This window comes from Hypanus sabinus, chromosome 8 (genome assembly GCF_030144855.1).
Source record: "Hypanus sabinus isolate sHypSab1 chromosome 8, sHypSab1.hap1, whole genome shotgun sequence".
Taxonomy (NCBI): domain Eukaryota; kingdom Metazoa; phylum Chordata; class Chondrichthyes; order Myliobatiformes; family Dasyatidae; genus Hypanus; species Hypanus sabinus.
In genome coordinates, this window is record NC_082713.1 from 73359619 (window position 1) to 73381877 (window position 22259).

General features: G+C 42.4%; 1 protein-coding gene across 1 annotated transcript in view; it reads right to left on the reverse strand.

Moving 5' to 3' along the window:
* Positions 1-22259, reverse strand: part of LOC132398222 (fibronectin type-III domain-containing protein 3A-like) — a 135326-nt gene that overhangs the window by 18887 nt on the left and 94180 nt on the right. The window contains exons 12-18 of the mRNA XM_059977340.1: positions 20394-20447; positions 20162-20283; positions 18891-19065; positions 17102-17188; positions 16339-16477; positions 2372-2437; positions 1707-1825 (exon numbers count right to left, since the gene is read on the reverse strand). Coding sequence (XP_059833323.1) covers positions 1707-1825; positions 2372-2437; positions 16339-16477; positions 17102-17188; positions 18891-19065; positions 20162-20283; positions 20394-20447 — 762 coding nt within the window. The remainder of the gene's footprint in view (positions 1-1706; positions 1826-2371; positions 2438-16338; positions 16478-17101; positions 17189-18890; positions 19066-20161; positions 20284-20393; positions 20448-22259) is intronic.

A 22259-nucleotide genomic window follows, 5' to 3' on the forward strand; every position in this document is an offset into this window, starting at 1 on the left:
TTCTATAGATAACTTCTACCAGGAAGGGGGCAGCGCAAAGTTCAGCTCTAGGGATGAAATCAGGGAAGCTTAGAGTTGTAATCTCAGGATAACTCTTTGGGTCACATGTTAGTGAGGCAAGAAATAGGAAAAGAATACAGTTCAACACATGGCTAAGAAGCTGATGCAGGAGGAAGAGTATGGGCTATGGATCACTGGGTTCTCTTTCAGGGCAGGTGGGAGTGAACAAGATAAACCGGAGGTAGACTAATACCCTCACTAATACCCAGTCCTCATTGAGAGGGTTTAAGTTGGTATTGCAGGTGGATGGGAGCCATAACAGTAGGTCTGCTCATGGAAGAATTGAGGGGATGGTAGACTTTGGCCAAGTATCTCTGAACAGAAGGACAAGAAAGGCCAAGTTAATGAACACGGTGAGTCTGTGGGCTGGTGTATTTATTACAACGCAACGAATATCATGAACTTAGAACCTAGATTGGTGTATGAAATTACGATGTTGTAGCTATATTAGATACTTGGTTGAAGTAAGGACAGAACTGGATGCTCAGTGTTCCAAGATTTGGATGTTTCAGACATGACAGAGGTGGGTGGGGGTGGGGGAGTTGCGCAGTCAGGGAGAATATCACAGCAGCATTTAAAGGGTGGAGCTCACAAATAAGAAAGGGGTAATGGGTGTGGTGGGGTTAGGCAAGAGGTCTCCAAATACAGGAAAGATGTGTCGACTGGGACTTACTTTGTGTTGAAAGATTAGACGGGGCAGAGTTTGTAGGTGCACCATACAATACACAGCTGTACTGGACCTTGTATTGGGAAATGAGCATAGCCAGGTGATTGGTGTACCAGTGGAAGAGTGTTTTGTTAACAGTGATCAGAACTCTTAACTTTTCCGAGAGTTGTTAGACAGACTGGACCACAGGGGAGAGCTAAACTATAGAAGACCGATTACAACAACGTTAGGCAGGAACTCTTTTGAATAAATTGGGAATGGCTATAATTGAGCAAGTCCATATCTGGAACTTGGAGTCGTTTAAAGGAAAGTTGACTGGAATTCAGTACCAAGAAGCGTCTGTGAAGAAGATAAAGATGGAAAGGTTCAGAAACCCTGGATGTCTTGAGATGTTGCAAATTTAGTCAAAACATCAAAGAAAGGGAAGTTAAGCCTGAAGCCAGGAGAAGTGGTTGTGGGTACTATACAAGTATTTTTTTCCATATTCACTAAGAAGGATGTAGAAGATAGTGAGATCAGGAAGAGATATGCTGATATTGTAGGGACTGTTACTCTCAAGGAGGCACTGGGGCTATTGAAGAACATTAAGGTGGTTAACTCCCTATGGCCTGATGAGTGTATCCCAGGTTATTGAGGATGTTGTCTTGTATCTTCTTTAGCCCTAGGGGAGATCTCAGAGGACTGAATAGAAGCCAATATTGTTCCTCTGTTTAAGGAGGGCAACGGGGACAAACCAGGAAATTATAGGCCTTACATCAGTAGTTGAGAAATTACTGGAGAAGATTTTAAGAGGCAGGATCGACTCACATTTAAAAATGCATTATCCAGAGGAGCTCATCTCTTAAGTTTTATTTTAAAAAAAGGTGACAAAGATGATAGATGAGGGTTGGGCAGTGGCTGTTACTAACAATACATGGACTTTCTGCTTTTGAGGAAGTTTCAAGGCTGACCCAGAAGATTGACATTATGATTGATTTACCTGGCTTTGTCCTCCAGCATTAATGCAGTAAACCCTTACTTTGTATTGTACGCCTGGATTTAGATGGTCACAGACATGCTCTCTGATTGCTCCACTGTATACCATATCCCATTCATTTTCTGAAAAATACAAATAAATATCATCAGTATATATGCAGATAATGTTTTTAAACAGCCAGCCATTTTCAATTTTGCCAAATATTATTAAATGAAGGCTGTGGCTCACTGTTCCTTTGATCAAAGATGGTACATGCTGCGGAAAGTTGCAAAAACTGTGGTGACACAGCACTCTTCCTCTGGGAATAGGAATTACTCAGTAAGCAGTACAGCCTATTTTTCATCCTGAACAGAAGCATTTCTTTCCTCAATGATGAAAAGACCAGTTGTTTCATTCACATTTTCAACCAATTTCAAATTCATACAAAACACATCAAGGCTGTCCAAAGCAAAATGTGCTTTGCATCATGCATATAAACTTGCAACTCAAAACTTCTGATTTTACTTTCCTCATTTGGGGAAGCCAGACAAGAAAATGGTGCTGGAGTATTTAAACTCAGCAGTAAACAATAGACAATCCTAAAAGTGAAAATAAAAAAAACACTGCAAATTTTTGTCAAAAGCTGAAAATGCTGGAAATGTGACGATGAACAAATTAATTCAACATACCATTCAGTCCAGAGAGCTCCAGTACATACTTAGTGATTTCTGACCCTCCGTTATCTTTTGGTGGGTCTGCAACAGAAAAACAAAATTTGGTAACAAATATTGCTAATACTTCAGTTCTTTCACAAAAATAGAACATTGCAAAAGATATATTGAATCCAATTCTTCTATTGCATTGCTCAAAAAAGCCAGCAGTCCAAGATGTTACATGGACTGCTTTTTTTTAAACTACGTAATCGCTTCTTGGATTTTTTAAACCATCAGTTTAAATCATGAATGATACTTGTTTCATAAATGAAAAATAAACTTCATAGGAAATCAAGACATAAAGATCAAAAGAATTTATGTGTACCCAAGTACATCACATGAAAATAATACTAATTCTGACATATTTTATTTTAGTTCAGACAAGCACTGACGTAACAGCAGTGAAACTGCCTGGTAGTAGTGGGGTCCCAGGAAAGGGGGGGGCAGGCCGTGGATTGTCCATACTTTCTGGGAGGAGAAGAGTGTGGGTGAGTGGGCTGAATTGCAAGTCACGTCTCCCATAGCTGGGGCGGAGACTTCACAGACAGGGTCCTCTCGTTTCTGCTTACCATGGGGAAGGAGTAGGAATTCTGAGTTAGTATCCACCTTTACCTCTCTAGTGAATAAATGGAAAAATGCCTAAGCTATCGTAAGCTCTGCCTATTCTCAGGAATGAAACCCATTCCTAAAGGGGAAGAGGAGTATGAGACTTGGGCAGAGCAAACCTCTCAGTTGTTCGATGAGTGTCAGTGCCCTGATGACGTACAACAACAGCGACTGGTTGAAAGTTTGAGTGGGCGGGCTGCTGACGTAGTGAGAGCTGTAACGGCACAGAACCCCCTTGCCATTTCTGTGGCCTACATGCAAGCACTAGAGAAGGTGTTTGGTGTGATGGGAAGCCCAATGGAGCTCATGACGGGGTTTAAGAACATTAGTCAGGAGAAGGGGGGTGGGGGGAGAAGAGAAGCTTTCTGTCTACATCTCTTGGCTAGAGAGGAAGCTAAATTGCTTGCAGCAGGGAGGGGCCATGCAGAAGGCTGAGTTGGATCAGCTAAAGATAGACCAAATAGTGAAAGGTGCCAGTCCCAGAATCTGATCGCTTGGGGTCCCTGACTGTCTTGCAAGATGCACTCCTCTCATTTGTTGAGCTGATCAGAGAAGTACGAGAGGAGGAGAATGCATCGGAGGCACGGGATGCCTCTGTCAGCAGGGTACAGTCCTCAGTAGTGGTCCCCTGCGCTGAAGTGACCACGGATAGGCTTTCCCGGGGAGTGGTAGAGGAGATTGTGGCAGAGTTGAGAATGTGGCCCCCCCCCCAATACAATGGAGCTGATGGGGACGTGGATCCTTCAAGGGGACAGACTATGAGGAGGGCTGCTAGCAGCCGGTGTCACGCAAGAAGGGGAGTGGCCGGTATTGTCTGTTATAACTGGTGAAGAGGGACGCTTCAGGCGGGAGTGTGAACGACGGGAAACCCCTCAGAGAGTGAGCCCCCAGGCACCTAAGCAGTGAGGGGATGGGGGTGGGGTGTGGGAAGAGACACATTCCCAGCAATATATCAAGGAACACCCTAAAGCAAAAAACATTTTCCTGAAGGCTTCATGGGGCCAATTTCTAGTGTATCACTACAGATAGATGATATTTATGCTCGAGCCATACTTAACACAGGGTCACAAGTCATTTTGCTGTACCGTTCATTTTACACCAGTATTTGACACATCTACCATTGACGCCATTCAGTGCTGTAGAGATCTGGGGTGATTATCGGTATGAGGGTTATGTGTCAGTGAAGTTGCAGTTTTCAGAGGCTGATGCCCTTGATATATTAGCGCTAGTTTGTCTGGACCCCATTGAGAAGGGGGTGTTTCAATTTTTGAGGGGACCAACACTCCTATTGTGAGGAGGCTCGTGGGAGCCTGCAAGGAGAAAGCTGGAGATAGCTTTCTGAGAATACTGTCCGTTCAGCCGGTGTTTCGAGCTGCTTTTGAGGAAGTGTGTGGCTGCATTGGGTCAGATAATGAGTTTAGACGAAGGACTGTGTAGTTCACCCGGTCCAAGCTAATCGTGTTATGGCCTGAGGAAGTAGCGAGAGTAATGGGAAACCCCAAACCTCCCGGAATGCCTGAGGGCGAGATCCTCTCAGTGGATGCTCCGGAAGACCATGAAGAGGACCTGCGGGTGCCTGCCGGGCGGGGTACTGGTGAGACCCAAACTGCAGAAGCCCTCGGCTGTTCAGGTGAACAAGATGGCAGTGATTGTCAGAAACACTATGAAGATGGAGGTCTCCTTCAGGCGGGGGATGCCCACGGTGCACCTTTTCCGGGAGATGGTAATGTGAGACAAGCTGGGGAGGAACTATCTGAAAAAGGTGGGAAGTTGACCACAGTTATTCAATTTTGGAGACTCTCCGGTACTTGCAGGTTGGAAGAGGAGGTTGGTAGAGAAGATGTTGAAACTGGAAGGTGTTTTTTTCTACTGAGAAGTTTGATGTGGGTTGCCTTTTGGAGTGTGGTGGGATGCGAAATGTGAAGAGGCCTGGATGACAGAAAGGAGGACGACAAAAGGAGAGGAGGGTAAAGAGTATCTTAACCCTTCGGAGCCTTTTGGAGTGAGATGGGATGCGAAACGTGAAGAGGCCTTTTAATCGCTGAAGGAGCTGCTGACACAGACACACAGGTGTCTGTGCTGGCTTTTGTAGACCCCCAATTGCCATATGTACTGCATATGGATGCCAGCAGAAAGGACTTAGGGGGTGTCCTATATCAGGATCAGGGCACCGGGTTGAGACCTGTTGTGTTTGTCAGCTGGAGTCAGTCACCCTCTGAGAAAAACTATCCCATGCACAGGTTGGGAGTTGCTGGCGTTGAAATGAGCTGTGGTGGATAAGTTGAGTGACTGCTTCTACTGTGCCAAGTTTGAGGTGGGGAAGGACAACAATCCCCTAACTTATATCTTGATCTTGGCGAAACTGGATGCCATAGGCCATCGGTAGTTGGTGGCATTGCCTGCCTATGATTTCAGCCTGAAGTACCGGCCGGGAAGTCAGAACATTGATGCTGATGCCTCGTCCCAAGGTGCGTATGAAGGACTGGAGAGGGATGAAGAGTGGGAGAGCATTCCTGACCCTGGGGTGAAGGCCATGTGCCAGTTTCCCATCTCCGTGAAGGGCAGGATCGAGCAGTGGATCAATTGGGAGCTTCTGATGACGCCATTCCACAAGTTTACTGTAACCTGACTGCTCTGAAGACAAACCAGTTACCAGAATTGAGTTCTGGAGAAGTGGCAGCTGCTCAGTGAGATGACCCAGGAATTGGTACCATTTGGTCAGAGGTCGAAAAAGGAGACATGGCCCAAGCGGAGAAGATGAAACACGCTGTGGTGCCTCCAATACTGAGAGAATGGCCCAGACTGGAGTTGAGGAACCAGATCCTATACCGGGTCACATCACCTCCAGACCGACCTCGGCGTTCCCAGCTGGTTCTGCCCGAGAAGTATTGGAGGATTGTGTTGATGTCACCATGATGATTCTGGACATTTGGGGGTTGAAAACACCTGTGAATTGCTCAGAGACCGGTTTTACTGGCCCCGAATGAAATCAGAAGTCGAAGAATACTGTAAATCATACATTCGGTGCATACACCAGAAGACACTGTCTACGCAGGCAGCTCCGTTGTCCCACTTGCAGTGCGGGACCTCTGGACCTGGTGTGTATGGATCTCTTGTCAATAGAACCCGATGCCAGCAACACGGCGAATGTCTTAGTCATCACGGACCACTAAACCAGATATGCTCAAACTTTTCCCTACCAAAGATCAGAGGGCATCCATGCTGGTCAAAATGTTATGGGAGAAGTACACAAAATTAAGTTACCGGGTACTCGCCATATTATCTGATGTTTGGGCGTAAGGTGAGGATGCCCATTTGTCTTGGGACTGGCAAGGAAGACCTACCACCAAAGATTTATCTGAAGTACGTGTCTGATATGAGAAGAGAGCTGAAAAAGGCTTATGAATTAGTTGGGGTCGCGGCTGCCAAGCAGAATCAAGGGAAAAAGAGGAGGTATGACCAAAAGGTTAGGTTCTCCCAACCCATGCCGGAGACTGAGTCCTCTCATAAGGTATTCGGGGCTACCCGGGGAGCACAGGTTGGCTGACCGCTGGGCGGCCACACTCTATGTAGAGGAGTCAGATGCCAAATGTACCAGTTTTCTGGGTGAAACCACAGGACAGGAATGGGCCTGTCAAGAACCACCTTTTGGTTCTGGGACAAGAGGTGCAGGTTGACCCAGAGCCCGATCTGGAGCCTACACCTAGTGAGAGGACTGTGTGGTGACGCAGGGTGACTGAAGGACCAACAGCAGGAGAGATTAGACCGGCCCCCGCCCCTGAAAGGGATACTGATTCAGAGGATGAGGAAATGGGAGAGGGGTGTTTATGCTGCCTTTCACTAACACCCCACTGATAGAGAAAGAGACTCCCAATCCCAACCCTTCTCATGCTGAGTCAGGTGAAATCCAGGGGGGGGTACTATCTGTGGACAGACTGGGTTACAGCAGGACCCTGAAAGGGATGAAGCGGGGCTCAGCCTAGATACAGAGGGGTCTGAGTTGTGGGAGGGCACAAGTGGTAGACAGGGGTAGGCCTCACTATGAAGACCAGATGTATCCTAATTTGCATCAGAACCTTAAGTAGATGAGGGGGCATGGAGTTCTCAAAGGATCAGCAGACCATTGGATAGGCTGGCCTATGTAGCACTGGGGGAACAGAGTGTGGCCCCTACCACTCTGGGGACTTATATCATTACCTGTTGCACCTGGGTTGGACTTTGTGCTTTGCAGGAAGGGTTGGCAAATTATCTAAATGTTAGGAGGACATGACTAAATTTGGTGGGGAGAGAGTGTAACAACCTGGGAAAGGTTTCACTGCTAATGTAATAGTTTTTCTATAGCAGCCGCATTTGGGTTATGGTTAGAGATAATGGGGCCTTTGGAATTTGCACCGTCCAATGGAGGGAGTGCTTTTTCTTCTTGTGTGCCTGAGACCGATGTGATCTGGGTCCTTTGTTCGGCGAGAGATGAAGAGAGAAGATGCCAGAAAGTAGAGGTTGTAGACAGCAGGAGGGAGTGGACTTGGAGTGGGGCTGGGAGTTGACGAAGCCCGGGGAAATCGATGGAAGGCTAACGCAGGGGAAACCGTGAGCTCCAGCTTGTGCACATTAGACTGTTTCATTAAAATGGGCCCTTTTCTCTTTGCTTTACTTACTAACCCTTTAGTCAAATTAAGAATGATAAAGTTAAATTGTTTAATTGGATATGGCGAACTGTCTGTTATTTCGTGGCACTGATTTGTAACAGGTGAACAGATCACGCACCATCCACACAAACAAAGGTTCTGCACCTCAGATTTCACACATTTCGTGGGGCCAGAGACTGTCTTCCCTAGACTAACGCAGCCGGCTGAACCTGAGGGTTTCACTTCTGTCATTGAAAAGCTGAATCAAACCTACCATTGCTTTGACTGTCTTGTGCACTCGGAAGACAAAATTATTTCAGCTAGAAGCAGCAACCTTGAAGCTGAGAGAGCAAATACACTGATGTACCATATAGAATGTCAATTCCCTGGCGAAGATGAAAATATTTATGAAGTCAAAGGACAAGCTGTGACAACTGATAAAGGGGACATACATGCTGGAGACATCGTGCCTAACAGAGCATGCTCTGTTGCTAGCAGCAAGACAACCTCACTTTGGTACACAATAAAATGGAGGCTGAAATAACAGTTATACTCAGGATAACGCCTTGGAGGAAAAGGCGGAACAGCTTCGGGGAGACCTAAAAACAAATAATGGAACAGCTTTGGAGAAATCAAGAAGAATAGGCAGAGCAACTTTGAAGACAGATGGAGGAGCCCAAGTTGTGGGAACAAATTGCAGCCAAGACGGCCAGAATTAAAGTGCTACGGACTGCAAGTGCTGTGGTTGCTAAGTGTGCTCTGGTGGAACAGTTCTCCGGTGAGAATTCCTACGTTGGCATGGGACAGAGAAAATCCAGCACACTCAGTGTCAAGGTGGATAATCAAAGGTTTATGTACCACGAGTGTGAAAGCTTTGGTGATGAGCAGATAATTGCTGAGGCCTACATGGGAAAAGTCTCTTCATGGCCGCGTATTAAATCGTTAGACTCCAAAGCCCTTCAGGACTTTGGTCTTTTTCTTTAAAGTGTGCAATGCTACAGAAGACACGCAGAGCATGCACGAGTTGAAAGTGCCTGCTAATACGGACCAGTAAAAGAAGACCATGATGGTGGAAGAGAGTATGCTCAGCCAAAGCTGACAGTTAATGGGACTCCAGTTTTGCTCTTGGATGAGGTTTGGCAGCAGCCATTCAAGGCAGATTTTCATGAATGCATTCAAGAGGAGCAACCTGGTTTAGCTGAATAAAATCACAATCCAGGATAGACTGCTTACATTGGTGTAAGAGGACATTGGTGTAAGTGTTGAGATTTCAGGCCTCCTGTGTCTCAGTAGCATGTAGTTGTAATTATTATAGTGTAATAAGTAGGGGTGGTGGAATATAGGAGCCATGTATTCTGCAAATGCCATGTTAGCATTCATTTCAAAAGGTCCAGAATAGACGAGCAGGGATATGATGCTGAGGCTTTATAAGGCACTGGTGAGGCCTCACCTTGTGAGCAGTTGTGGGCATTGGAGAGGTTTCAGAGGAGGTTAGCAAGGGTGCTCCCAAGAATGGAAGGAACGTTTGACAGCTCTGAGTGTACTTGCTGGAATTTAGACAGGTGAGAGGGGAATCTCTTTGAAACCTTTTGAATGTTGAAAGGCCCAGACTGAGTACATGTGGAAAGGATGTTTCCCATGGTGGGGGAGTCTAAGACAAGGCGGCCCAGCCTCAGGACGGAGGGGTGTCCACTTAAACCAGAAATGCAGAGAAATCTCTTTAGTCAGAGGGTGGCAAATTTGTGGAATGTTTTATCACAGGCAGCTGTGGAGGCCAGGTCACTGGGTATGTTTAAGGCAGTGCTTGATAGGTTCATGATTGGCCACGGCATCAAAGGTTACAGGGAGAAGGCTGGGGGGGGGGGGGGGGGAAGTATCAGCCATGATTGAATGTGTTGGCATGTGGCCAAGTGGCTAAGGCTTTGGGTTGGAGATCTTAAGGTCTTTAGTTTGAGCCTCAGCCGAGGCAGCGTGTCCCCTTGAGCAAAGCACTTAACAACACACTGCTCCTGCACGTTTATAGCCCTGTGGCAGCGGTTGGTACAGTATAGACAAGTCAAGACAAGAATGGGCCAATTGGCCTCATTCTGCTCCAATGTCTTATGGCCTTATGTATTCTGTGCTGCATGTTTATTATGGTAACTAGTCACATAAGTTGGGACGTAGAAAAAGCAGAGAAAATAAATTCCATATTCATAATTATTTCATGGTAGTTTATAGCTTGGGGCCACAGTGGTCATGTCTTTGCTGACTGCTGGGATAATGCCCAATAATGCTTAATTGTACATTTGCCAATTGCTAATAAAGGACCAAAACAGGGAATTTGACTCTGGAGCAATCGTTGAAACTGGGGGTGTGTCACCCAAGTATAAGAACTCTGTGGCTGGTGGTAATTGTTTTCTTTTGATTTTGGATTAATTTGTGCCACTGCTGGTCTGTTGCCCAGAAAGCCCTGAGGGCTTCTTGACAGGGGATTTAAGTGTATAGAGATAGGATGTTCATGGTGCAAACGAGGCAGTCAGAGCCAAAAAACAAAGTTGCTGAAGTGCTGGTGTGCAGTAGAAGTGGAAGCTTACTACACCTGGATCCTGCTCAAGCACAGGCACCAAACAGAGTCCCGACTAAGGGTCTCAGCCTGAAATGTCAACTGTTCACTGATTCCCAAGAATGCTGCCTGATCTGCTGACTCCCTCCAGCTTTTTGTTTGTGTTGCTTTGGATTTCCAGCATCTGCAGACTTCACTGTGTTTATAAATAGAGATAATAGTGCAGGCCAAGGGATCAAAAGTTGCAAAGATGCGATAATTTGAAGAGTTGAGATATACTGTAGCTGAGAGAGAAAAATCTTGATAAGAGAATGTCAAAAGAAATAATAAACAGAACAAACCAGAATTAATCTAGATACTAAGGTTAGAATAATAAGACTTAAAACTAAAAGCTCTGCATCTGAATGCACTCAGATAAACCAACAGAGAGTGTGCATATAAATACAAAAGTATGACCAGCTTTCATTACTGAGTCCTGACTGCAAAATGACCTGAATATTTAAAGGTACTTTATACATTACAAGGACAGGAAACTAACAGTAGTTAGAATAGCAAAAGAGAGAGTCAACTAAGTTCAGGAAGCCAGTATGCAGGATTGTGGTTGACAATTTTAGTAAAGTGCAAGTTGCAGGAGTGGTGCACAGGGCCCCTAAATACAAGCATAAAATCAGACAGAATATAGCGGTGCACCTAGCAGAGCTGCTCAATCACAGCTCAACAATCTGGGTTCAATCATGACCTTCATTGCTTTTTGTGGAGTTTCTAAGTTCTCGCTGTAACTACTCAGCTTTGGGTAAATAACTCCAAAGCCTGGTGGGCAGCCTTAGGAGAAGCTGCAGCTATGGGAGGTAAACCCAGACAGAAAATCCGGAGTGGAGCCCTTAAGGTGACTGGACATCACTGAACATCCTTCTGGCAACTCCTGCAGCCAAGCTGATGTCAAATGTATTGGTTCACTTTCCGTTGGACTACACTAGTGAGGCTGAGAGGGGGATCTTGATAACTGGGCATCCCAGGATCTCCATACCCTCCACCCAGGCTTGTGCCCTGGAGAGTTCACTCCAGTGCCACTATTCTTCTAGACAGATGGATGCCGTCATCTGTAACTATACAGATTTACTCCAGATACTTGGGGTTCCTCCCACATCGAGGATATGTGAGCTGGCTGGTTATTCCAGGTGTGCAGATGAATGGCAGAAGCTTGGGGGGAGATCAGGGAAATACAGCAGAATAAATTGGAACTGGTACAGAGTTGGTGTAAAGTGATTTCTTGGTGGTTGACATGGATGCACAGGATTGAAGGGAATATTGTGATATAATAAGAGCTTGTCAGAAAGGCAAAAGGATCAACGTGTAAACAATAAAAAAAACAGGTTGGGAAACCCGCCCCGAGATGATTGAAGGAGGTGAGAATGGAAGACAAGACTGGGATTTTAACCAAAATAAGGGCAATTATGAGGGTATGATAACCCTCATTATAGGTTGACTCATTACAGAGCCTAATGGCCAAGGGTAAGAATGACCTCATATTGCTCTCTTTGGAGCAGTGCTGTTGTCTTAGTCTATGACTGAAAGTGCTCCTCTGTTCAGCCAAGGTGTCATGAAGAGGATGGGAAACATTGTCCAGAACTGCCAGGATTTTCTGTAGGGTCTTTTGTTCTACCACATCCTCCAGTGTGTCCAGTTTGACTCCTATAACAGAGCCAGCCTTTCTAATCAGTTTATTGAGCCTGTCGGCATCACCCGTGTTGATAGCATTGCCCCAGCACATCACCACATAGAAGATGGTACCGGTGACAACAGACTAGCAGAACGTGAAGGAGAGGCCTGCATACTCCAAAGAGCCTCCGTCTCCTCAGGAAGTAGAGGCAACTCTGGCCCTCCTTATACACAGTCTCTGTGTTGGTGCCCCACTCAAGACAGACATCCAGTTACACCCCCGGTACTTGTAGGTCCTCACCACATCCACATCCTAACCATCAATAGTCACAGTGAGCAGTGCAGGTTTAGTCTTCCTGAAGTCCATCACCATTTCCTTTGCTTTAATGATGTTGAGCTATACAGCTAAATAGCTATATGGCTAAAAAGCTAAATAGTTTTAAAATCATAAATTGGGAGGAAGGGAGAAACTTACAATCAGCAGTAAAATGGCACTGAGGAAATGGTTGGACCCTGAGCTGACAATTCCTTGGGTCTCAATCAGCTACTGAGATAGCTAATGCATTGGTTCTAATATTCCAAAATACCCCATATTCAGGAAAAGGTCTGCCGGATTGGAAAATAGCAAATTTTACTCCTGTATTCGTAATGTACATGAACACAAGAAACTGCAGGCCAGTTGGTTTGACATTCATCATAGCAAAATTATTATAAGATAATATTAAAGATACTGGAGCAAGATACTTAGAAACATTCATGTCATTTCAACAAAGCAGTAGGAGCTTCTGAAAATAAATCATGTTAGACTAATTTATTGGAGTTCTTCGAAAAGGTAATATGTCATGTATAAAAGGGAGTCATCTCTGATACTTGTATTTACATAATCTAGATGAAAGTGTAGGTTCATGATAAGTAAGGCATGATTTATGGTACAGTTGTGGATAGTCTGGAGCAGCCCGATAGGAATATATAAATTTATGAGATGCACAGATAGGGTAAATAGACAATATGACTCACACAAAATGCTGGAGGAACTCAGAAGGCCAGGCAGCATCTATGAAAAAGAGTAAACAGTGGACGTTTAAGGCTGAAGCCCTTCATCAGGACTGGTAAATAGATAATAGTTGCAAAAAACTAGATGGAAAGTTCAGTGGCGAAATGACAGATGGGGTTTACCTCCAGACAAATGTGAGGTGTTGCATTTTGGAGGTCATATGTAAGGAGGAAAATGCAAAATGGCAGGTAACTTAGGAGCAAGGATATACAGAGGCGATGTCCGCAGGGATTTTGCGGTGAAAGTTCATAGTTCCCTGAGAGTTGGCAACACAAGCAGATCAAATGGTAAGGAATGTGTACGGCATGCTTGCTTTCAATGGTCAGGATACGAGTAAAAATACAACTTTTGTTAAGTCACATTTGGAGTACGATACACACTACTGGCTATGCCATTACAGGCAGGATAAGGATGCAGAAGAATTTCAAAGTACTAAGTAAATCTATTATCAAAGTACATACATGTCACCATATACAACTCATTATTTTCTTGAGGGTATTCATAGTAAATGCAAGAAATACAATAAAATCGATGAAGGACCACACCCAACAGGGTAGACAGCAATCAATATCCAAAACAAAATATTGTAAATACAAAAAAGTGGAAAAAAAAGGAAAGAATAATAATAATAAATAAGCAATAAATATTGAGAACATGTAGATGAAGAATCCTTGAAAGGAAGTCTACTTCATTTGGAACAGTTCAATGATGGGACGGGGTGGGTAAAGCTATCCCCTCTGGTTCAAGAGCCTTTGGATAAGGGATAGTAACTGTTTCTGAACCTGGTGGCATAGGTTCTCAGGCTTCTATAACTTCTTCCTGATTGCAACAGTGAGAAGAGAGCCTGGCCTGGATGGTGGGGGTCCCTGATGATGGATGCTGCTTTCCTGTGACAGCACTCTGTAGATATACACAATGATTGGGAGGGCTTTACCCATGATGGACTGAGCTGTATCCACTACCTTTTGTAGGCTTTTCTGTACAAGGACATTGGTGTTTCCCTACCAGCCTGTGATGCAATCAGCCAGTAAACTCTCCACTAGGCATCTATAGAAGTTTGTCACAGTTTTAGATGACATGCTGAATTTTCTCAAACTTCTAAGAAACTAGAGGTACTGCAATGTTTCCTTCGTGACGGTATTTACGTACTGGACCCAGGAAAGACCTTCTGAAATGATGACACAAAGGAATTAACAGTTGTTGACACTCTCCATCCCCTGATCCCCCAATCAGGACTGGCTCATGGACCACTGGTTTCTTCCTCCTAAAGTCAATAATCATCTCCTTGGTTTTGCTGACATTAACTAAGAGTTTGTTGTTGTGGCACCACTCAGCCAGATTTTCAATCTCCCTCCTATACGCTGATTCGTCACTGCCCTTGATTCGGCCAATGTCAGTGGTGTCATTGGCAAAATTAGATATGGTACTGGAGCCATGAATCACAAGTGTAAAAGCGAATAGAGGACAGGGTAGAAAGAGGATTGTCAAGATTGCTGTGGGAAATTGAGAGGTTTATAAAAGAGGTTGTATTAGAGAGTATTAGTTATAAGGAAAGGTTGAGAGGCATAGATAGGGTCAGTAGTCAGATTGTTTCTCCCAGGGTGCAAATGTCAAATACTATAGGGCATATCTTCAAGAACGATTTAAAAGGAAATTTACAAGGCAAGTTTTGTTTTCATACAAAATTGGTAGCTGCCTGTAACATGCTGCCAGGAAATTGATGGAAGCAGATACGACAATGACATTCAAGGAGATATTTGAACAGGCAGGGATTGAGAGATGTGCAGCCCACGTGCTGGCAGATACGATTTGTTAGATAGGCATCATGGTCGATGCAGACACTTTGGGCTAAGGTGCCTATTCTTACAAAGTACATTGTTCCATGAATGCACTATATTTATATTTTCATTTGCATCTGATCAAAGATTATTATAGAAAACAACTCCTTACAGCATAGGTGGTAATATTTTGGCATGGGTAAAAGATTGGCATAAATGATTTGGATAAAAGTCCAAATGTATAATTGGTCATCTATAGATTAGTACAAGAGTAAATCATGATGACTTAAGGAGGCTACATGGAGATAGAGTGGCTAAATGAATGGTTAAAAAAAAAATCAGGAAAATGGAGTTGTGCAGAAAGCAATACAGTCTTCAAATCAATGAATTTGAATGAATCAAGGAGAGTGGAAGTAAGCAACTAGGTAGTCTTTGTCTTTGTCGTGAGGTCAGAGGAATGGGGGAGCTGCCATTTTGTGAAGCTGCTCTGCATCATCCATTTTGTGAACTGGTTTTGCTCAGCTGAATCAGTGTTTTAAAAGAAGAGGCAATGATGCTCCAGGAAATCTGCTGAACTAGAGATCATTCCCAGATAAGTTATTTGTGAGGTGTCCTTTGGTATGATATAACCATGCTGGTTTGTGATTAGTGTGGTCAGTGCCTGCCTCGAATGATGCAAGCTGTTCACTGGTTTGGTAACTAACTTAGAATAAGGTGTTATAAATTACCAGTTGTCACTTCCTGGAGGAGGGCAATAAGTGATGCCGACTTGCACCAGAGCCAATAAGAAGGTGACACAGGTTAATCAGATGACACACAGCCAATGAGACTGAAATGTGACATTTGAACTGGTAAGGAATATAAAAGCCAAGGCTTCAAATGCAAAGCAACAACAACTCCCCAGTGACCAACCATTGTGGATGTGGTGTACCACGAGGACACTTGGAGATTAGAGCAGGACCACAAGGAACAAGTTGCCAGTGTAGACACCTTTTCCATTATTTGACTGTTCATGGAGGTTCTGGAAAACTATGGAGGTGTACACACAGGTATTAGGTTATGTAAATCCATGTGCTTGTGAACTGAGCCCATAAAGGTACTTGTCAGTAATTAGATTCTCTATGCCCCTCTGATATCCTTGTAACAGAGCATGATTTGGGAGAATGTGAAATTGTTCATTTTGATAAAAAGAAGAACATGAGAGATTTCAGTATTCTAGAGGTGCAAAGGTGTGATTCTACACTTTTACTCCCACAGAGCTGCATCCAAACTGATTTTACTACTTGATTTTCTGAGTTAAGATTCTAACTCCATAGCTTTTACTCTTTAAAGTCAAAGCTAACTTACCCCCTTTTTCATTTTGTCCTTAACTTCTAATGGTTAAATAGATTAGAATAACTAATGCCTTTGATCACATTGCAACCACTTTATTTATACCTTCTCATTTGTCCAAACTGCGTCAGTCATAGGTCCTTTATTCTATAATCAAAGAATTTCTGTCAGATAACAGTTTATCTTTCTGATTTGAAGTATTTGGTAAAATAGACATTCACATCCTAACTACTACCAATTCAGATTGTCTGTAAGTAGACTATTTTGAAAAAATACATTTGCATCAGATCATTGTTTGAAATTTCATTAACAATGAACTTCCTAAGGTATAAAGTATGACTTACCCCATACAACCTTGAAACTGTGTGCATGAACTTTTCCCTTTACACTTGGTTTACTGGGTGGTCCAGGTCTACTGGGGCACGTGCAATATTTGACAACTTCACTTGGGTTACTTTTGCCTTCACTATTACAGGCAAAGATCTAAATATTAACAGAAATCCAGACTGAAAACATGAAAGACATTCAAGAATACAAAATTAAACTTCAGCTCACGTTGTATATTGTGAATTCTCACAAGTGGGTCCCACCACCTATATATCCATGAACCATATTTACTGTATATAACCCATGTACCTTATTTATATATACCTCATCTATGTATCCAACCAAATGTATTTTATGTATTGCAATTACACCCACCACAACAGCTTCCTTCGTTAGCTTGTTTCATATACCCTGTGTGTGAAAACATTGCCCCTCATAGGTCCTATTTAAAATCTGAGCAGCGTCAGAATCTAACAGCAATTGCTTAATACAATGCCAAGGAATCCCATTAAGACTAGGATTTAACACTGGATTTTGTTGCTGGCTATCATTACATTTCAACTTCAACTGCAGGAAGCGTAACTTCTAGGCATGATTTAGTACCAATTCAGAGCTTACTGTTCAATGGGATAGAACTAATTAGGAGTCCAAGTTGATTTTATTTTATAAATATTTTCTTATTTGTGAATTGCAGTTTCTTATGATTTGGAATTGATAAACTAATTTGGAGAAATGGTGAGAAAAGTAATAACAGATGAACATGCAAACATACTTACTTACCCTGCAATTGTAGGAGGTATTCCGTTTAAGATATTTTAAAGTGCAAGCAAGCTCATCTCCATTGTACTTTACTATATATCCATAACCCTGTAATATTAAAAAAATTGAAGTTATAGACAGGCTTACAGATCCAGCTGATAGTTCTCTCAGCAGTAACCTGCAAAAATGTTTTTTTTTTCAGCACCAAACTCTCAATTTGTTCTCTTCTACCAATTTGGCTTGTAACGAACGTTCAGAATAACCAGCCAAAAATAATGATGATTTAACAAAATTAAAATGATCAGTTTCTCCACTGGAGGTGACTTCTGTTTAGGAGTAAATTTACAAAAAAAACCTTTCTTCCTGAAAAATTACAGCTATTAAATTTAGCTCACTCTTGCAGCTTGACAAAAAAAAAACCTATTATCAGTTGTGAAAGAAGCAACTGATAACATGTTATAAAAATCTGAAGAAACATTAGAAATAAAGAATTTAATCTCAAATCTTTTAGGTCACCTCACTTCCATAAAATTTTATCTTTATTCTAAACAATTGACCTTGGAGTCAAGGCATTTGTCTTAGTAGGGGAAGTAGGCAGAGGGCAAGGAGCTAACAATTTACGACTCCCATTACCCTTTGTGTGCAGAAAGGGTCACATTACCCCATGACTCTTAAACTCTATCCCTCGACTTATGAAAGCAAACACTCCATAAGCTTTCTTAACTACCCTATCTACCTGTGAGGCAACTTTCAGGGATCTGTGGACATGTACCCCCAGATCCCTCTGCTCCTCCACACTACCAAGTATCCTGCCAATTGCTTTGTACTCTGCCTTGGAGTTTGTCCTTCCAAAGTGTACCACCTCACACTTCTGTGGGTTGAACTCCATCTGCCACTTCTCCGCCCACTTCTGCATCCTATCAATGTCTCTCTGCAATCTTCAACAATCCTCAACACTATCCACAACACCACCAACCTTGGTGTCGTCTGCAAACTTGCCAACCAGCCCTTTTACTCCCACATCCAGGACGTTAATAAAAATCACGAAAAGTAGAGGTCCCAGAACTGATCCTTGTGGGACACCACTAGTCACAACTTCGCAATCTGAATGTACACCCTCCACCATGATTCTCTGCTTTCTGCAGGCAAGTCAATTCTGAATTCACCTGGCCAAACTTCCCTGGATCCCATGCCTTCTGACTTTCAGAATAAGCTTGTGGAACTTTGTCAAATGCCTTACTAAAATCCATGTAGATCACATCCACTGCACTACCCTCATCTATATGCCTGATCACCTCCTCAAATAACTCTATCAGGTTTGTTAGACACGATCTGCCCTTCACAAAGCCATGCTGACTGTCCCTGATCAGACCATGATTCTCTAAATGCCTACAGATCCTATCTCTAAGAATCTTTTCCAACAGCTTTCTCACCACAGACACAAGGCTCACTGGTCTATAATTATGTGGACTATCCCTACTACCTTTTTTGAACAAGGGGACAACATTCGCCACCCTCCAATCCTCCGGTACCATTCCCACGGACAACGAGGACATAAAGATCCTAGCCAGAGGCTCAGCAATCTCTTCCCTCGCCTCGTGGGAACATCGATGTTGAACATCCTGTAGCCTACTTTTTGAGGAAATTTAATGAACATCAAAGGAATTATTCCACTACAGAGAAAGAGTTGTTGATATTAAACAATCTTGAATCTGGTTGAATTCAGGCCAAACTGGACAAGAAACATATGTGAGAACTATGTTCACATTTAACAAGTTCACACAGACAAAACATCGAAAATGCTTCTTACTGAACTTTCATCTTCCATCTCCAGGATATATGTAACGGATTCATCATCTGAAACACCACCAGGTCGACTCCATTCCAGTGAAATCCAAGTGACACCTGCGTGAATGAGCCGAGGAGATGCTGGGGCAGCAGGAACACTTCCCACTGTGTAATATCGTACTGTTTCACTGAATTCACTGGTGAAAGAAAGAACAAACAATTTAAATGTAATGCAAAAAATTATTCATTACTGCATTTACCAAGGTAGATGAAACAGTCAAAAAGGTTTGGCCATTGCAGTAAAAAGGTTCTGAGAATTATAATTACTGCATGTTGAATTTTTCATAACATTGATACTAAATTCTCCAACTGGTGGTACCTTGCTCCTTCTTTCAGTTTCTATTTTTAAATAAAGATCATTTCTGCAGGTACCATTTCACTCTCTGTCAGTATTGTTTCGTCTGCTGGGCGTGTCGCACAGCCTTTCAATCATCTTATCTATTTGCTCCAAATTGAGACACTTTCAGATGTAGAATTAATGATTTCCAGGGAATTCCTACTGCCACTCACTCTTTCCTACAGGTCTGGAAAAAAATAATATTTCCACAATAATATAGACCCACTTATCAATAATTCTGATCAAAAGCAATACAAGAAGAATAATTCCCAAGGTATGGAAGGTAGGCTTGTTGAAGTGAATGGACACTTTGTCAAAAAGGTAGATTTTAATAAATTTAGAGGACTTAATAATAGAGAGGAAGAAGAGAAAAAAGACTAAAAAAGACTAAAGACTAAGGAGCCTGTTTATGTATACGCTAACTGTTATTAATGTAATCCTGATCTTTTTTTAAAACACCATCACTGTTATGTTTATCTATTTGAAACTTAATAAAAAAGATTGATAAAGAAAGAAAGACATTTAGCCTCACTATTATCTCAAACCTGAGTACCACAGGACAGAGGATGACTGGGTTGATCCAATGCATAAACTTGTTCTTTCTTTCCTTACTCTGATCCGTTACTAATCCATAACTCTGTTTCTATTGCACCTTCTCTACTTCTCTTCTAATTGTCGCCTGTTTTTTTCAGCTAAAACAGAGAAATTTCATATTCTGTTGCACTAACACAATGACACACAAGGTACGGCACCAGTGGTACAGGTCATCTTGCAATATTATAGAATTCAGCTCTTTCTTTCCAGTATTTGACTTTCAAACAACAGCTAACTGGACGGATATTCTTTATCCAAATAAAACAAATTAATTTACATATATTAAAATTGATATTACCTACCTTAATCCAATAGCATTTTTAGCAGCAAGTCTGAAAGTATATCCCACAGATGATGACAATTTAGTCAGCTTGTACAGCTTCTGAGGTCCATGGTAACAGTCCTTAAAAAAGTTATGCATTCCCTACATAGGTAAAATTAATCAGTTAATTCTATTTGGCTACTAAAGAAATTTACTTTTATTTACATTATTACACTCTAAAGGTGAACTGTTAGAAGAATGCAAAATCATACCTCATCCCATTCCAATAAGTAATTGGAGATTTTAGAACCTCCATCATTGGGCGCCTGAAACAAAAAAAAACTAGACATTGTTAGATTTGGAACAAATGAATTCATTACCATATTAATAAATATGGCCAAATGGCCAACATTGGCCTCTTGTTTGTTGACCTCTCTAACATGGGAAAATAGTTCTGACCATCTACCCCTGTGCATGCCTCTCATAATCTTATATCAGATAACACTTCACATTCTTGCAATTCAGGGAAAAGTGCTGATCCAAATCTCTCCACTTAACTAAAATCTTCCAATCCACTGATATGTATGTTTATTTTGTTATGCATAACTATTAACAAGAGAAAGGCTGAAATACATTTTTGAAATACAGCTTTTACTGTAGTACAGTCTACACAAGAACACAATAAAATAGGAGGAGCTCAAGCCTGTGTATCATTCAGTATGATCATGGCTGATCTTTTCTTTGGCTTCAATTCCTTTTGGAATCATGGATTCATACAACACAGCAAAAGGTCTCAAGGCCCACCTCATCCATGCTGATCTTTAAGCTCCTCCACACTAATCCAGCTGTCCACATTAGGTCCACATGCTCCTCCACATGTCTAACTACATATCTCATTACCGACTGCATCTGACACCACCACGTTCTCTGGCAGTGAGTTCCACATATCAACCACTTTTCAAAAATAATATCTCTGCTCGAACCCTCTTTAAAACCCTGTTGTCTCACATTAAACCTCTTGCTTGTGACATCTCTATCATGAGAAAATAGTTCTGACCATCTACCCCTATGCATGCCTCTCATAACCTTATATCAGATAACACTTCACATTCTTGCAATTCAAGAAAAGAGCTTATCCAATCTCTCCACTTAACTAAAGTCTTCCAATCCAACAATATCCTGGTGAATCTCCTCAGTACTCCCTGCACAGCCATTGCATCGTTCCTAATTTTGCAGCGACCAGAATTGCACACATTACTCCAAGTGCAGTCTAATTAGAGTTCTGTAAATTTGCAAAGTAACATTCCAATTTTTATATTCTGTGCCCCAACCTATGGAGGTCAGTAAGCTACTGTATGGGTCTACTTGACTATCATATCTAGCTGTAATGCTACTTTCAGAGAACAATGCCTGTGAACACCAAGATCTCTTTTGTTCATTAATATTTCTGACTGCCCTATCATTTATTGTAATGTCCTGTCTCCATTTGTAACAACGCATCACCTTGCACTTGTTGCGATTAAATTTCTTCTCCCAATACTCCAACTAACTTTCCATCTGACTGATACCCTGCTGCAGGCTTGGATAACCTCCTTAACCACAATACCACTAACTTTCAAGAGATTAACTTTGTCACATGTACATCTAAGCATCAAAACACAAGCGAAATGCATCATTTGCATCAACAACCAACACTGTCAGAGGATGCGCTTGGGGCAGCCCACAAGTCTTACCGTGGTTCCAACACCAACACAGCATGCTCACAACTCACCAACTCCAACTTGTATGTCTTTAGAATGGGGGAGGATAACAGAGAACCTGGAGGAAACTCACAAGGACATGAGGAGAGCGTACAACCTCCTAACAGACAGCAACAGCAATCGCTGGCACAGTACAGCAGTACAGCAGACTTAGCTTTCATTTCACCCACAAACATACTAACCATAACTCTCTTCCAAAGCAGATGAAACCTGTACAAGAAAGACAGGTTACACCTAAATGGGAAGGTCAACAATGTCCTTGAAGGAAAATTTGCTAGTGCAACTCCCATTTCTATACACAGCCTGTTATTCTTTTTTTAAAAAATGGATTTTTTAAATGAGTTTCTACAATACAACTACTTAAAAACATCAACAAAA